At 56.9% G+C, this 16505-nt stretch overlaps 2 protein-coding genes across 2 annotated transcripts; one reads left to right on the top strand and one right to left on the bottom strand.

Moving 5' to 3' along the window:
* Positions 1 to 512: 512 nt before the first annotated feature.
* On the bottom strand, positions 513 to 7477 carry TUBG1 (tubulin gamma 1). Its single transcript, XM_084222309.1, has 11 exons — positions 7347 to 7477; positions 7029 to 7141; positions 6386 to 6553; positions 6130 to 6198; positions 5244 to 5323; positions 4531 to 4657; positions 3759 to 3845; positions 3388 to 3537; positions 1964 to 2116; positions 1522 to 1683; positions 513 to 1124 (listed from the first exon to the last, which is right to left on the bottom strand). The coding sequence occupies exons 1-11, from the start codon at positions 7393 to 7395 to the stop codon at positions 927 to 929; spliced, it is 1356 nt and encodes a 451-aa protein (XP_084078435.1). The 5' UTR covers positions 7396 to 7477; the 3' UTR covers positions 513 to 926.
* Positions 7478 to 7650: 173 nt separating this feature from the next.
* RETREG3 (reticulophagy regulator family member 3) lies at positions 7651 to 16268 on the top strand. Its single transcript, XM_084222143.1, has 9 exons — positions 7651 to 7864; positions 8364 to 8470; positions 9581 to 9611; positions 10696 to 10822; positions 11516 to 11600; positions 12442 to 12579; positions 13659 to 13738; positions 14106 to 14238; positions 14715 to 16268. Exons 1-9 carry the CDS (start codon positions 7674 to 7676, stop codon positions 15146 to 15148), a joined length of 1326 nt encoding a protein of 441 aa, XP_084078269.1. The 5' UTR covers positions 7651 to 7673; the 3' UTR covers positions 15149 to 16268.
* The last annotated feature ends 237 nt before the right edge of the window (positions 16269 to 16505 follow it).

The following is a 16505-nucleotide window of genomic DNA, read 5'->3' as shown; positions in this document are numbered from 1 at the left end:
GACACTGTACAGCCTCCCGCCCGTGTCCTTCCTGGTGTTGCTGTCCCCTGCCTCAGATCCTGAGTGGTGAGGGCACCCCCAGCCCCTCTTGGCTCACCCCTGCACAGGGCCTCTCCTGTACAAGATCCATGTGGGTGCCGTGTGCTCTGCGGGCAGGGCGGTGCCAGTCCCAGCCCTGGTCAGCCGTGCTGGCAGGTCCTGCCAGTATTTCTGGCTCTGCTGCAGCAGTTGCCCAGTGCTGCCTAGGCCCCATGGCACTGCCAGCCAGGGCAGAGCTGGCCCTGCACACCCCAGGGCATGCTGGTGAGCAGTGGCCATGGTCCTCCTGTGCAATGGGGCTGGCTGGCCATCCAGACAAAGCAAGCACCAACCCCAGTCTCTGCATCTGCCCTCCCTGCCTGGCTGTTCAATCTGGAGTCACGCAGGCAGCATCAGTGCAGGAACAGCCTTTATTAAAGCAAAATAACCTACAAAAATATAGATACAGCCCGTGCCCCAGGCCTGATCTGGCCAAGGAGGAACAAGGCTCCTGCCCAGGGCAAGGACTAGCTCAGCCACACGGAGCCTTTGGCCACAGGGGTTGTGTGCACCCAAACTCAGGGGGCCAGGCCTGTTCCCAGCCCCAGGGTCACTCTCCTCCTCCTCCTCCTCACAGCAAGTGTTGCTCCCACAGGCAGAGGTTCCCTCCCAGCAGAGCGCACAGCTGCCCCAGTCCTGTCCTGGGCCAGGGCACACGGTGGGGCGGGGGCTGTGCCCCGCTGAGGAGCTGCAGCTCCCCGCAGAGAGCTTTCCACAGAGGAGCACTGGCACGAGGGCTCTGCCACGCCAGGCAGCGCTGAGGGGTGACAAACGTGGGCACGGCAGAGACGAGCCCTGCCGGCGTGCGTGGGGGTGGCCACGGACCTTCCCGTCTCCTGGCAGGGCACTCACTGTTCCTGCGTGCCCCAGGAGATGTAGTCGGGGCGTGTGGCTGCGTGATACTCATCGATCAGCTGCTGCACGATCTCCCGGGAGTTGTCCAGCTCGTCAAAGTTGTCCTTGAAGATGTCCTCCTTGCGGAACTGCTCCAGGAAAGCCTCTCGCTTGCGCAGCTTGTCGTACTGCCGGCACGTCCGCTCAAACAGCTGGAGAGCGGTGCTGCGTCAGGGCAGCCACAGCTCCCCAGGGACCCTTCCCAAGAGAAGCCAGCAGGACTTGGGAGGACACTGGACCAGATCTGAGCCCTGCTGGGAGCTACCCACCCCCACCTCTGGCTTTGTGACAGGCCCAGAATGAAGAGAAGAAGATGGACAATGCCCAGGGACAGGAGTGTGGACAATGCCCAGGGACAGGAGGGTGGACAATGCCCAGGGACATGGACAATGCCCAGGGACAGGAGGATGGACAATGCCCAGGGACACAGAGACGGGCAATGCCCAGGGACAGGAGGATGGACAATGCCCAGGGACAGGAGGATGGACAATGCCCAGACACCATGAGGTCTGGGGCTGCAGGCCTGGGCGTGGCAGGGGAGGCACTCACTGAGGAGATGTTGGTGTGGTTGGCCATCATGAGGCCACTGACACGGTGAGCGGATGGCAGGTAAGGGGACTTGCGGGACAAAGCCACCTGGATGCTGGCAGGGCCCCAGGGGATGAAGTTGGCCAACTTCCTCTCCCGGATCCGCTGCAGACTCTTGTGAACCTGGTGGGATGAGAACAGCAAGGGACAGCAGGGTGAGGGACAAACAGCTTGGCTGCAGGAGACCCAGGAGTTGCTCCCCACAGCCATGGGGAGTCATTTCAGTCATTCAGTCATTTCAGCATGACTGCTGCCTTTCCATGAGGCCAAAGCCCAAACAGCAGCAATCTGAAGCCAGCTCTCAGGCACTGCCTAGCCTCACCCCAGGATCCCTGCACAGTGACCAGGCTCTTCCCTGTGCCACACCATGGCCATCAGTACCCGAACAGCCACGGGGACTCACCTGTGTAGGATCCACCTCCCCTTGGATGATGTTGAGGATGGCGATGTAGCAGTGGTTGGTCTGCCTGTCTCGCCCTGTGGACACCATCACGTTTTTAGGCTGCAGCAACCTTCTCATCACGTCCAGGACTGTGGTTTTCCTCACACTGGCCACCTGCACAGGCCAGCCAGGGGTCAGAGGGAGTAGGTGTGCTGCTCCCTGCCCTCCTGCTGCCTGGTACACACACACACAGGAGCAGGGGGCAGCTGGACAGAAATGCCCTCACCCCGGGGATGGAGTCACATGCGAAGCCACATGCAAGACAGGGAAATCCCAACACTGCACAACAGGCACAGCCAGGCCAAAAAACAGTGTCAGTGGAGGCTCCAGCATGGGGGCTGTCTTGGCCCACATTCTGCAGCACAGCAGGGGCTGGGGGTGAAGCTCAGCTGAGAACAGAGGGACAGGGACCTGTTTTATGTTCTTGCTGTCAAACATGAGTCTGGTCCTACTTCCAAGCAGAGAGCAGTGGGGGTTCAACAGCAAAGGGGTTGTTCCCCACTGCATGCCCACCCTGCCTTGCCCAGCTCTGAGCTGTGGGCAGCCTGGCCACTCCCCTCCCCAAGTGCTGTTGAGGCTCTGCCCAGCTGCTACTGGCCAGGGCCAGCACCCAGAGTGCCCACAGCAGGGACAGCTGGCTGAGGTGGCAGCCCCCTCCTGCACTGGTTGAGCCATTGGCTGAGCCCTTCCCACACTCCTCCCTCGGAGGACAGATCACACACTGATACCCTTTTCAGAGCCAGCAGTTTTTCAGATTTGCTTCTCTGAGAAACATCCTGAGGAAATGCACGCAGGGAGAGGAGAAGAGCAGCTGTTAGTTCCTTCCGGACCATGGTGGGTCAGTGCAGGTGAGCACCTCCCAAAACACAACTGCCCCACTGGCACCAGGGAGCTGGGGGGCACTGGTTAGGGACCAGCCAAACACAAGAAGCAGCACTTGAAGTGCAGAGGGGTGGCAAATTCACTCTCAGACACAGACTGAGCTTCAGGAAGGGTCTGACACCTGTAGCCCACCATCAGTGACAATGAGCAGTAGAGTTTGGACCCAAATTGCCGAAGCTGATGGCCCACAGGGGTGGCAGGACTGGCAAGGCCACTCTCCTGGCCTTGCTGTCATCACTGCTAAGGGTGGCTTTTGGCAGTCCAGACCCTGATGCATGCAGCAGGTAGCCTGGCACAAGCACAACTGCCTGCTCAGGTCTGATTCATTGCACATGCGGCAGTCACGTGGTGTGAGCACGTGGGCCTGGGATTTGGGACGTGAGCCTGGGATCTGGGACGTGCAGTGACAGCTCACAGCGAGACGGGGCTGACAGATGCTGCAAGGTGAGTGTGGCAGCTTCTGTGCCCTTGGGGATGGGGAGGAGAGCCTGGGGCTGCCTTACCGACTGGTCGGTGGTGAGCGGCGTGTAGCCCGTCATGAGGAAGTGCAGCCGGGGCGTGGGGATCAGCGAGGCAATCAGCCCAATGAGGTCGTTGTTCATGTACCCGGGATACCTGAGCGTGGTGGTGCTGGCAGACATGATGGTGGACACCTAGGGGAGAGGACAGGCTCAGCAGAGGGTCACAGAGCATGTCAAAATCTGCCTCATGCTGACACGGCCAAGGGAAGCTGGGGCACCTGGAAGGGCACTGGACCCTCACTCACAGCTCCAGGCTGCCCACCTGAGCCCAGCCCATGAAGCTGGTTCAGACTAAACTGAACAAAGCAGGGAAACCTTGTGCTTGCTTCTTCTGAGGGAAAAATGCTTCTCACCAGCTGGTTGATCTGTGAGAATGACGGGTTCTGAATGTGCAGCCGGTCTGTCGCAATCCGATTCAAGGCTGTGTTGTCCAGAACCACCTGCAAGAGAAACCTGGCTCTGTGAAGGGCCCCTAAGGCAGCTGAGGAAGGGCAGTCCTGGCCAGGTGTCCCAGGGCAATGGTGGTCCAGCACAGGCCCTGAGAGGAGCCCTCTGCACAAGTGGCAGACACTTGAAACCACAAGATGACTCATGTGGCACGTAACTGACACCGTCAATGGAACCTCTGCCCCCCCTCCTGGCTGAGCTCCCTCTGCTCTCCCCAAGAGCTCTGCCCCCGGGCCAGCACTGTCAGCTGCAGCAGCTCCAGTGCAACTGCTCCTGCATTGCCACATGCAGGGAGCAGCTGCAGGGATGAGCAGTGTCTGGTCAGATGTGACTGCAGGCCCTGGTGCAGGCTGAAGGTGCTGCCTGGCTGGGGATGCTGTGGGTGCTGCAAATGACACAGGTGCTGCAGTCAGGCAGGGGCTGACACAGGAAGCACAGCCAGTCCTCACTGCCTTGGCAAGATCTGCTAGAGCCAAGGCAGAAATGCCAGGCAGCTCTGCAGGGATTAGCTCCAGTGAGCGTCCCTGGGGCCACATCTGCTTGGCCCTGCTGTTTGGAGCGTGCTTGTTGCTGCACCTGGGACTCACAGGCACACGGTGCTGGCCCCAGGATGGGATGCAATTCTGAGCTGTGGGGACAGGGCTGTCTCCTGGGCTGGCTGCACCACAGGCCTCTTACCACACAGTCAGCATTCTGGGTCAGCCTCTTCAGTGTCAGCAGAGAGTTGTACGGCTGGACTACAACGTCACTCATCTCATCCTGGTTTGGGAACACTGAGTAGGTCTCCACCAGTTTCTTGGGATACCTAGTGAGAAGTGCAGCATCTCAAGGGTTAACACCATCAAGCTGCTCTCTCCCCTCCCACAAGCTGCCTAAGCAGTCTCCAGGGCTCAGGACAGGGTGAGTCACCAAAGCTGCAGCCAGAGTGGCTCCCAGGGAGGGAGAGAATGTGTCCCAGCAATGCCTACCCCAGCAGCACAGGAGCTGGCTGCCAGAGGAGCTACAGGGAGGCTGAGCCATCCACAGGCTGATTAAGCAGCTGCTCATAAGTCTTTTCAAGAGGATGCAAGCTGCAACAGGCCAGGATGGCAGCTCACAGCCTTCAGCCAGAGCCTCCCACCCTCCCCTGCACTGTCAGGGTGTCCGCAGGCAGCTGCGTGATAAGAACGGCTGAGGGAAGGCAGAGCTTGGACAGATCAAGTCCAGTTTCAGAGCCTCTGAAGTCCCCAGGCGTATCAGGAGGCAGCCTTCTGCAGGCAGCGTGCCAGGGATTGCACAAGGCAGTGTTTGGGTGGGGGTGGTGGCTCTGAGTCAGCGCTCTCCAGCTCCAGGCAGGCTGCCCAGGCTGGGCCAGGCACTGCGGTGTGGGAAGGGGACAGGGCTGCGCTCACCTGTCATTCAGCCTCTCCAGGAGGTACGAGCCCAGCCCAGAGCCTGTTCCACCAGCAATGGAGTGGCAAAGCACAAAGCCCTGGAAGGAAGCAGGTGCTGAAGGTGAAGCTCAGCCCCAGAGCAGGCAGACAATGTGTCAGCCCTGCTACCTCCAGCAGAGACCTGCCAGACAGGGCCAGCACTTCTCAGAGCATGGATGCAGCAGAGACTGACCCCAGCTGCTCCAGACCCCAGCAGCAGCTGCAGCTCCTTAGGCCACTGCTGCCCACACAGTGGGATCCACATCTCTGCACACCCCACAAAGTGCAACAGCTGCTCGAGAGCACTTGGGTTCCTCCCACCCAGAGCAGCATTGGAACAGCTCCAATGTCACTTCCAGGGTCCAGTCTGTCACAAGAAATGGAACTGCACGTTCTCAAATCTTTCCTGGGTCCTTCACATCCCTCCCTCCCTCTAGAATGACTGAGGCCAAGCTCCCACTGCCTGACTCCAGGGCAGCTCCCACATGCTCAGCTCCCACAACAGGCACTTGAATCTCCTGCCAGCTTGTTTCAGTGATGCTCTCCCTTCCCCTGCTGCCATGTCCCAGCCTGACATGAACACCAGGCAGCCCTGTCTGTCTGCACACAGGGTATGGGTTCATATGGACAGCATAGAGAAAAATGTCCACAAGCAAACAGTGAGAGAACTTCTGGGGCAGGCTGGCAGCTGGAGTGGGGATGGACAGATCTCCTGTCCCCAGATCTCCTCTCTACATGTTCTGTGCTCAGAAGCTCACTGAGCTAGTCTGTGCCCACCAGACTGCTGAGCTCAACCTTACAAAGAGCAACCTAGCTGGGAAAACACCAGGCAGAGCCACCAGATCCAAATCCCCTGTTTACTTACTTCCAAGCTGTCACTCCCATCAGCCTCTCTGTCTATTATATCAAAAATATCTTCATGGATCTTTTCTCCCTGTAAGAGAGATCAGGACTGGTTTTGCTCCTTTCCCACACAGAACATGGACAAGAGCTGCTCAAGCTCAGTGTGAAGCTGAGTCAGACTGGCAGTGTGGTCCTGTGCCAGGGTGCCACACAGTGCAGGGACACAGGACAAAGCCCCAGGGCTGAAAAATCTCACCCAGCAGCACTAGGGCTGGTACCTGCGAGAAGCCACTGGCCCAGTTGTTGCCAGCTCCCCCTCCATGCTCAGACAGGTAGATGTTTTCTGGGTTGTAAAGGTTGGCGTAAGGGGAGTTGAGGATGGAGTGGATGACACGGGGCTCCAGGTCCAGCAGCACGGCCCGGGGGATGTAGTGCTCATCATCTGCCTACAACGGGAGCAAGAGGATCTCCATGCTGCTGCAGCTCGGTGTCACTTCCACTGCCAGAGCATGAGCCACCCCCTGGCTGCAGGTGAGCCCCACATGGCGAGAGGGAGGAGGGAGAGGCAGCTCCTGTGCAGCCGGTCCTCAGTGCAGCATCTCTGTGCCCCAGAGCCCTCCCAGCCGGCGAGGGGGAGGAACTCTCGGTGCTTACATAAGAAACTATCTATGGCAGCCTCGTGCCTCTGCTCCGCCTCCACAGCGCTCCACTGACAGAGCGGGAGCGCAGGCGGGAGCCCGGAGCGGGCTGGGAGCGGGAGCCCGGCCTGAGCCGCTCGCACCGGCACGGTCAGCGCCCGCCCAGCTTCCCTGTGCCCGCGGGGGTGTGGAACGGGCACGGACAGCGAGCTGAGCCTGCTGGGGCACGGAGCCCCGCGGGGACCAGAGAAACTCAAGCTCCCCGGTGCGGGGCCGCCGGTACCTGGTAAAAGAAGACGTCCTTGCGGTCGGTGCCCTCGGTGGCGAACTCCTCCACGATGCCCTCGGGGCTGATGCCGTGCTCGGCGCAGAGCTGCTTCCAGAACTCGAACCCGACTGCGGGGAGGCGCGGTCAGACGGGCCGGGCAGCGGGGCCGGTACCGGGCCAAGGCCCGGAGCGCCCCGGTCCGCAGGCCCCGCCCCCCACACGTGAGGCCCCGCCCCGTCCCGCCAGGCCCCGCTAACTGCCCCCCCCACCACAGCATCCCGACCCCGCCCGGTGCGCGCTCCCCCGGGCCCGCCGCGGCCGTGGCGCGCTCACTCTGGTTGCCGCACTGGCCCAGCTGCAGGGTGATGATCTCCCGCGGCATCGCGGCCAAGGCTCCGCTCCGCTCCTCTCCGCGCCCCGCCCGACTCCGGTACCGCCGCGTCTCCCGCCGGCGCCAACGGCAGTGCGCGTGCGCGCTGCTCGCTTCCGGGGCAGCGCCGCCCCGGCAATGCGCGTGCGTCCCGGCAGGAGGTGCAGGCCGCGCATGCTCAAACATGGCGGCGCACAGAGTGGCGTCGCAGTCGGTCTCTGGGGGCCGCCATGCTTGCGGCGGCCGCGCGCGCGCGGCTGGCGGGCGGATGTTGACGCCGTGAGGGAGCGATGGCGGCGGCGGCAACGGCGGCGGGGCCCGGGCCCGGCGAGCGGCAGCGGCGGGTGCAGGCGCTGAGCGCGGCGCTGCGCTGCCGCCTCGGGCCCTACGAGCCACTGCTGGGCGCCGTGCAGGCCGCGCTGGTGTGGGAGCGGCCGGGCCGCAGCGCGCTGTGCTGGGTGGCGGTGCACGGCCTGTTCTGGTGAGCGGCGGGGCCGGGACCGGGACCGGGACCGGGAGCGGGAACGGGAGCGGGAGCGAGACCGGGCCGCGCAGGGCTGTGGGCTCGGGGGGCTTGTGGGAGCTGCCCCCGGGGAGGAGCGGTCCGTAAGGTGCCGCGGGTTTGCTCCGTGCCCCGTTCCCGACAGGAGGGACCGGGAGCGCTGGGTCTGCTGCAGCCCCGTCCCCGTGCTCTCCTTGTACCTGAGAGCATCAAACTAGCCCGGGAAACATCCTGCTCTGTGGCAGGGGAGGGAGGGCAGCTTGCCCGGGACAGGAGCTGTACAGCAGGGCTGTCCCGGGAGAAGTGACACGAGCAAACCAGAGTCAGCCGGCAGCTGCCCCCAGGGCACGCTGTGTGGTGACTGAGTAGCAGGTGCTGAGTTTTCCCCCTGAGTGAGTGGTTTCAGGTCGGTTTGTGTTACTCCTTTATGTCTCACAAAGATCTGGCCAGTACCAACTCATTGGTTTCTTCCCCATAGGTTCTTTGCTCTGACTTCCCTTCGTTTGCTGTTCCTGATTGCTGTAACCCTCATAGTAGTAGTGTGTCTAGACCAGTGGAAGCACAAAATCTGGCCAGAAATTGGTGGTAAGTTACATTTTGAACTCATAGCAGCAAATCAAGCCCAGTTTCCAGCCCTACAAGTACAGGCTCTGTGCTGCCTGCAGTTACCTTGTTAAACGCTCAACTTTTTGCTTTAAGGGTCTAGAAGCCAGCAGGAGTACTGCAGGCATGCTCTTTCAGGAGCTGGAATATTCTAACCTGTGTAAACACAAGGTTTTTTTGTGCTTGTGACACTGGTATTTGTCTTGTAATCCTGCACCACAGGATGTACGTGACCTAGTGCAGGTTTGAGACAGTGATTCACTTTGTGAGCATTCCGTACCAGAGTGAGAAACTGAAGCATATGGAGCTTGTCTGGATTCCCCTTCAGAATCCATAATCAGTTTAGGATGAAGACAAGTCCCAGCCTTGCTGTTGATCAGAGATGTCTTTGGGAGAAGAGCTGTAATGAAGTTAGTTTTCAGCTCTCAGTAACCCAAGCAGTTGTATCCCTCCTTTGTGACATTAATACACTGATGAACGCCCCCAGTCCAAGCAGCTCAGGGTCCCTTGGCTTTGCATGGACAGGTTAGTTTGGAGCAGTGTGAGGGTCTGCATGTTCCCAGGGCTGGTTCCCTGACTAACCAGCAAGTTCATCTCCCAGCTTTCTGCTTCAATCCATGTTCTCTGTACTTCCTGGGAAGACATTAAAGCTTGGCTCAGGCTCCTTCTTAGGAGACAGTGTCTGTCCAGCTCCCTCATCCCTCTGATTTGATCTCTTAGGGTGGCTTGTACATCCCTTTTAAGTCCCAGCCTGGGTGGGAAGGTATCAAAGGATAAATCCCTGATGCCTCCAGTCTGCAGGCTGTTCCTGCTCCCCAGCTGGTGTGTGCAGGGAGTGGGGGAGAGGGAGGTGGGCAGCCTCTAGAGTGCAACAAACACCAAGGAGCAACAGGGAGACTCTTGCAGTCCTGTACTGTCACACGTACACGCTCAGGATTTGTTATGGAGTGATGCTTCTCCATCCTGTAATTACAGTTAATGTCTTTTCCAGGTGTTCCCCAGCTTATTAAAGCTTTACTTAAATCCCAAGAGCTAAGCATTCCCATGGCAAATTCCTTGCAACTAATGTAGTGTCTGTTCTTAATATTTTAGTGGCAAGACCTGATGAATTAGACAATGAGAGGTAGGAAACTAATTGACTGCTCTGCTGTGATACTTTGCTGTGATACTGTGTTGTTACCTGCACATGCTTGGGATGGTGGCACCTTTGGGTGAGGAGGAGGGGGAGGGGGGACCTGGGAGCTGCTCAAGAGAGGGCAGGTGGAGACCCAGATGCAGCCAGGTGGTCATGAGAAGTTTTTGACTTGTCCAAGCCATTTTATTATACTCTGCCTTCTTACCAGCCTCCAGATATGCTTGCTTGATTCCCTGCCCCCTGAAGATAGAAATGCTGCCTTAAGAGCAATTCCTCTTGTATGGGTCTCCAGTAGCAGGAAAACAGCATTTCTGTGGGAATTAATGAAGTCTTTGAGACTTGATAGGGAATGTTTAACAGGCTTGTTCCAGCAGTTGTTTCTGCATAGTTATGATCTGACTGCAGCATTAATTATGGGTTGAGAAATGCTGAGGTGTTGCCTCACTGCTCACACCTGCCTCTCTGGGCACACCTTCCTGCCACACTGCCAGGCTGTCCTGGATGTCAGTTCCTGATTAAATCATCTGAGCTGGTGCCAAAGGACAATTGTCTTTATTTATTTTATTTTTTTTAAGAGGCCCAAGCACAAAAGGAATTGCTCTTTCTAACCTTCAGGTACTCCTGACTAGCAGTTAGGCAACACTAACAAAACTGACCAGTTCAAGGCCTCCAGAGTAACTGAGTACATGAAGTAAGGTGCAAGGCTGCTTCTAGACCTCATGCTGAACACTTGGAGGCTGCAGTTGACCAGATAAACACAGAAAAAGTAAATGGATTCACTTGATTTGCCTCTGCACTGTGCACTCCCTCCAGCAGCATGGAAACTGAAATTTGACAGGGACTGACTGAAATTCCTGCTCATCAGCTGCTGTGGGAGCACTGGGATGCTGCTAGAGGGGCTGTAGATGAACTGCTTTGGGCAGGGAGCTGCTTGGAGGGCAAGTGACCCTCATCTCTAGAGCTCTGTGCTGGGTGGGAACAGGAGGAAGCTTTAAGACAAGTATTTGTAACAAGGGTCTTCAAGCCTGCCACTGATGCAGCAATGTCTTCCCAAAATCTGCCTTCACTGCAGCTGGGGATACGTCCACCCTCGGCTGCTGGGGCTGCCAGAGCTCTGTCATCATTTGGCTGAAGGATGGGTGACTGGGACCAACTTCTTAAGTAATCTCTTCGTTTTCAAGAGGCAAAGTCCTGGCAAGGTAAGAATGTAGAGTTCAGAAATAACCTGTTTGGTGTGGAGCCTCTGCTGACCACGAGGATCCTCCTGTGCTGGCATCCAGCACTGGCTGAACACGTTTCTGATGGGAGGTTGTCATGGGAGGTCTCCCACAACACTGTGCCTGTTATGTGGTGGGGAGGAATGGAAAGCCCAGGCAGAATAATCAGGTTGTGGAGGAGGGAGGAGAAAGTGAATGTCACTGTGTGGATTGCACCACTGAAGTGAGAACGTGGCTGCTCCTTCTGTAGCTTTCTGGCTTTTCAAGTGTCTGTCAAATTTGTCTCCTCACTGGGTTTTAACAGTTTGAGAAAGTGTGTCAAGCTTTTTCCTTTTTCTTTTTTTTGAGTTTATGGAAAGAGAAACCTGTAGCACAGTGATACTGTCCTTGTCCTCTTCACCTTGAAGAGCTCTCTAGTTTAGCCTCTTCCTTGCTGTTGGTGTCCCTGCTTTGAGAAGCTCCTCTTGCCCTGAGGCAGAAGGCCTCAGCTGCCTGTAGCTCTGAGGGCTGATACCCCTGTGTCTGTGCCCACACTGGAGCAGGGGGTTGGACACTGTGAAGGCTTCACCCTCTTTGGAACAATGACTTGACCAGAATTTACAGAGGCTGAGATGGTCAAGAAGTGAGTGGACCTACTGCTTAACCCTGGAAACTCACTGTCTCTCATGTCTTCAGTTTTGCCTTCTAGTGTGTGGAGTGTTCACTTTCCTGGCTGTCCTGGGCCAGTATATCCCTGGGCTCTTGCTCTCATACTTGCTGTGTAAGTAAATCTCTGTGCCAACACAGACTTACATGTGAAAGGAGATGAGTGGGTGCTACATGTCCGAGGAATGGGGCTCAGAAAGAAAGCTTGTGTGAATGGCTTTAAAATTTAAAACAATACATTCTGCCAGGAATGTGGTGCTTCTTGACCAGGACTCAAAGTCTGGTCTGGAGAGAACATGTTTGAGTGCTCAGTAACTACAGATCTGAGCACTAACAGGTTGGCCTCTCGATTTTGTTAAATTGGCAAAGGTGATGTGATATAGTAGCCTCCTTGAGCCAGGTCTAATAAGCTCTTGGAGGGCTATAACACACCCAAGATAGCTCAGCTACCCTTGGAGGCATAAAAATCAGCAGGATGGCTTCTGTTGCAGTGCTGGAAACAAAAAGGTTTAATAAAAGGCAAAATAACAAACAGAGAAAAACTGAGCCAGGTGCCAGAAGTCCTGCTCCTAGTAAAACACCTTACAAAAGCGATTAGTTTCTTTGTTCACTTCTTTTTCTACTAAATTGCCCAGGCAGGACTTTTTGGCTTCTGTCCAATTAGCCATCTTTATGTTTGAGGTGAAGTCCCCATGACCTATGAGGTAGCTTTTGTCACCTAATCGAGGAGAGAAACTTCTAGGCTTCTTTCCTTTTTAAAAGAACAAAAAATAGTTTTGTCACTCAGCCAACAAGAAACACTCCTATAGTGATGGCAGCTGCTCCAACAGCCTCCCACAGCACTGCCCTCAGTGCTCAGATCTGCTCTGTGTGTTGTGCTGCATCAGGAAACATGCAGGATGTTTGCCAAGCAGCATCCTGAGAAACCTTCTAACCTGCATTCCTGCTTCCTGCAGTGCTCTTGGTGCTGCTGTGGCCCCTGGCCGTGTACCACAGGCTGGGGCAGCGCATGTACCACAGGCTGGAGCCCGTGCTGCAGCGGCTGGACTTCAGCGTCCGCGGATACGTGACAGCGAGGCAGCGCCAGAGGCAGCGTGAGTCCTGCTGCCCTGTGATTTCAGGGTTTACCTCAGAACCTCGGGTCCCTCCCTGATAATTCCCTGCCAGGTGTGTCAGTCACCTCTCATTTCCCCTCCCAGCACTGTCTGTCAATCCTGGAATTCCAGAAGGGTGTCCAGTGATTGGCAGATTCAAAGGATGCCCTCTACCCCTGAGGGGACATTCGGCCATCCAGGTGTCCTTTGTCCCTTGGGACCTCCTCTCCTGTACCTGATTGGTGGCTCCCTGCCCCTTCCCTCTCTCTCTCCCCGGGGTTAAAAGGAACAGCACCCACGCAGTCAGGGAGTTCTGTTGGAGCTGTTGCTGGGTTCAGAGCCCTGTGGGCCAGAATAAAGCTCTGGATCCAAACCCTCCATCAGAACCGACTCCTTTCCTTCCCCATCACCTTAAAGCTTCTCCACCAGAGGTAAACCCGAGGAGCAGACCCTGTTATGGGGGGAAGCTCCGTCCCACCACCACCAGAGCTCCTGCATGCCTGGACTTGTCTCCAAGCACCCAGCTGCAGCATCCAGCCAGCCAAAAGTGTCTCTGGGGTGAAACAGCACAGTGCTGCTGTTTGGTTCAGCAGCAAGGGCCAGACAAGCTCAGGCACATCCCATCCAGCTATATTGGCAATATAATTCCAATAGAGTCCTGTGCCCTTTCTGCCCCCAAGGTTTCACACCTGGAACAAGCTGTGAACAGAGGCTCCAGCCTCAATGGGCAGTAGGGGCTGCATGTCTGGCATGGCAAATCCTTGGAACTGCCTTGGAAAGAGAGAGGCAGTTCCGCCTCTGCAGCCATCTCCTAGGAAGCAGCTGCTGTGGGCTCTTCACAGCACTGAGTTGCTCCAGTTCTTGGCTGTCAGAACTGTCTGTTCTCTATTCTGGAAAAAGGAGGAAAGGCTCTGTGCGAGGGTGTTCTGAACATGTTCATTTCAGCAGAAAACCTGCAAATGATCATGGCTCTGCTGTGGAACAGAGCTCTGCTCTGTTATGTGCAGTTTGGGGTTTTCTGGTCCTGCACAGAGCCTTGCCCCAGCAGCAGTAACAGCTTTGTGTGTGGTTTCTAACAGTGCGTGGCCGGGCCCTGGGTCAGGAAGCCATGGATGATGGGAGTGACAGCGAAGAGGAGCTGGCTGCATTCTGCCCCAAGGTAACAGAGCCTCTGGGAGAGGGAAGAGCTCAGCTGGAAAGAACAAACCTCACTTGGGGGGACATGCAGCATCTGGCTGAGATGTGAGCAGCACATCTGGCAGCACAGCTGAGAGTGATAGGAGAGCAGATGAGGACACTGTCCTTTCAGATAGGTCTTTCCCACTCTTTTCCACTGAAGAATGTCCAGAGCTGCTTGTGCCAGCTGCAGTCTCCTAGCCTGTGCAGTAAATGTGAATGAGTCTCAGGTACCTGTCTCCCATGGGGTCCATATTTAGCTGGAGGCCACTCCATCATCTGTTTTGTCTTGAGGCATGGGGATAACCTTTCTAGTGCTGATGTTTTCAATTTTATCTTCTATTTCAAAGCTGGATGACTCTGTGGTCGCCAAGGAACTGACCATCTCCGACTCTGAGCATTCAGATGCTGAGGTTTCCTATACTGAAAATGGGATGTTTAACCTTTCAAGGGGGCAGACCCCCCTGACAGAGGGATCAGAAGGTGAGAGGAAGCAGCTTCTGGAAGGTGTGGAATGCCAAGCAGGCACCAGTGTGATAGGCTAGAGGGAGGGAGGTAACACATCCCTCCCATCATTGAAGTCTGGCTGTTTCATGTCAGTCTTGCTGCTGGAAATGAGCTGCAACTGCCTCTTTTGTTCAGAACTGAACTTCCTCCTGCATTCCTGTGGTGCTTGAGTTAGGGCAGCAGCTCTGCACAGGCAGATCTGGCTCTGCCAGTCTGGCTGTGGGTGCTGCTGCTCCCCTCTCACAAGTGGCTGCTTCAGTACCAGTGTTCCTTGTGAGTGAGCTGGGAGGTCAGTGGGATCAGAACGCTTGGGATGAGGGGAGGGAGACGTTGAAGAGAGTGTGGTCTGTGAGCTCCCAACAGTCCATCCAGGGAAGGTGCTGGCCCAGCTCCTGCCTGGGCCCGTGGGTGCTGGTGAGTACTGGCAATTAAAGCACTTTCTCCTCTTCCAGACCTCGATGGTCACAGTGACCCAGAAGAATCTTTTGCCAGGGATCTGCCTGACTTCCCTTCCATAAACCCAGAAGCAACGGGCATAGATGATGAAGATGACACCAGCATTGGGATCCCGAGCCTGGCGTACCGCCCACAAGGGACAGAGGATCTGCAGCTCCCATACGAGCAGGAGGAATTTGGCACGCTGCCATCGGTGCAGAATCTCACCAACAACATCGCTGGCTTTGTCACCAGGGGCATGATCCAGCTGGCACTGTCAGGAGGCTCTCAGCCAGGCTCCTCACGCAGCACCAATCCCCAGAGAGGGGCAAAGACTCACCTCAGAGCAGCCAGTTTGGACTTGGACACTGATGCTGAAGGGGATGACTTTGAACTGCTGGATCAGTCTGAGCTGAACCAGCTTGATCCCACTGGCTCCCGGGGCCAGTAAACCATCCTGTCACTTCCCTCTGGTTTTCTATTGCGCATCATGGAGTGAATCCTAGAAGGAAAAGCTTTGCACAGTTCTCTCAATCGTCTCCTGTGAGTCTGGGTGATGTGACAGCCAGTCCTGGCTGGGTGCACCACTGTGACTTGTGACTCCGTAGCCTCGCTTGGATCTTAAAGGACACTGGCAATCTGTAGGGAAGAGGCGTTGATGGGATAGCTCCACAATCACCCTGCACTGTCTGACATGATGCTGCCTGCTCCAAACTTTTATCTCTCAGACAATAAATCTGGTGTTTGCGGCTCTCAAGTCCAGTGGGACTGACAGCATCGCCAGGAACAATTGTGCACTGAATTCTGGCACTGATGTGTAACCAGGGGAACAGGATGGAGCCCCTCAGATGTGGTGGCTGGGCCTCAATGCTGTTCTGTCTATGACAGCTGTTCCCCAGTCCTAATATGTGCACAAATCCAAGTCTTCTCTCCCAGCAATATCCAACTCCAGGTGGAACCAAGCCCTTGCTCCACTGTGGATGTTGAGCAGCCACAATGTTTTCCTTGCACTGGCTGCTCCCTCGGCTCCAGCTCCTCGTGATGCTGTTTTGTAAGAGCTCAATGGCAATAAGACACCTGCTGTGACCATCAGACCACCTACAAGAACATCCACGTGTAGCCCCTGCTCTTGTGTTGCTTTTCTGAACTAACAGCCTTTGTTAACAGCCAACTAACACTTTGCTAGAAACCCCTCTGCTGCTCCAGTGTGTTCCCGTGGGCAGGGCCGAGGCTGCACGTTTTCCTGGAGGAAGGAGGAGGTGAAGCAGGGCTGACAGGGCGGTGGTGTGTCCCCTGGGCCCTAGCTGCCTCCAGCCTTGTGCAGGCAGAGCCCAGCAGTGGGACCCGCACAGGGACAGCAGCCCAGACCAGCAGTGACTGAGGAGCTCGTGCCTGCCACGGTCCTGTGAACAAACCAGCAGACCCCAGGGAGAGCCACCCCCCTCTGCCCACCGAGTGCCCCCGTTACTTTTCCTAAGCCATACAGACCCGGTTCTGATCACGTTTGTGCAGCCAAGAACGTACCTCGTCAGGGACCCCGTTACTGGCTGCTGTTTGTCTGATTCTGCTTCTCCGACTGCGTCGGCCGGGCCGGGGCTGAGGTCGGGGGCGGGGGAAGGGCCTCAGCCGGGAAGGGGAGGCCGGTAACGGGTTGTTCCATACGGGCTGGAGCCCCTTCGCTGGCCGAGTCCGGTGCGGAGGGTGGGGGGGGGCGAGGGGGCGGGAGCGCCGGTTGCGGTCGGTGAGTGCCTGCCGGGGGCGCTGAGCCCCGCGCCGGCCCGGCCCCGCGGGCTGTGGGCGGGCCCCGT

The sequence above is a fragment of the Fringilla coelebs genome (assembly GCF_963513975.1).
Source record: "Fringilla coelebs genome assembly, chromosome: 27".
NCBI classification, from domain to species: domain Eukaryota; kingdom Metazoa; phylum Chordata; class Aves; order Passeriformes; family Fringillidae; genus Fringilla; species Fringilla coelebs.
Note: the sequence above shows the minus strand (reverse complement) of the source record. Positions and strands in the feature narration are given on the sequence as shown.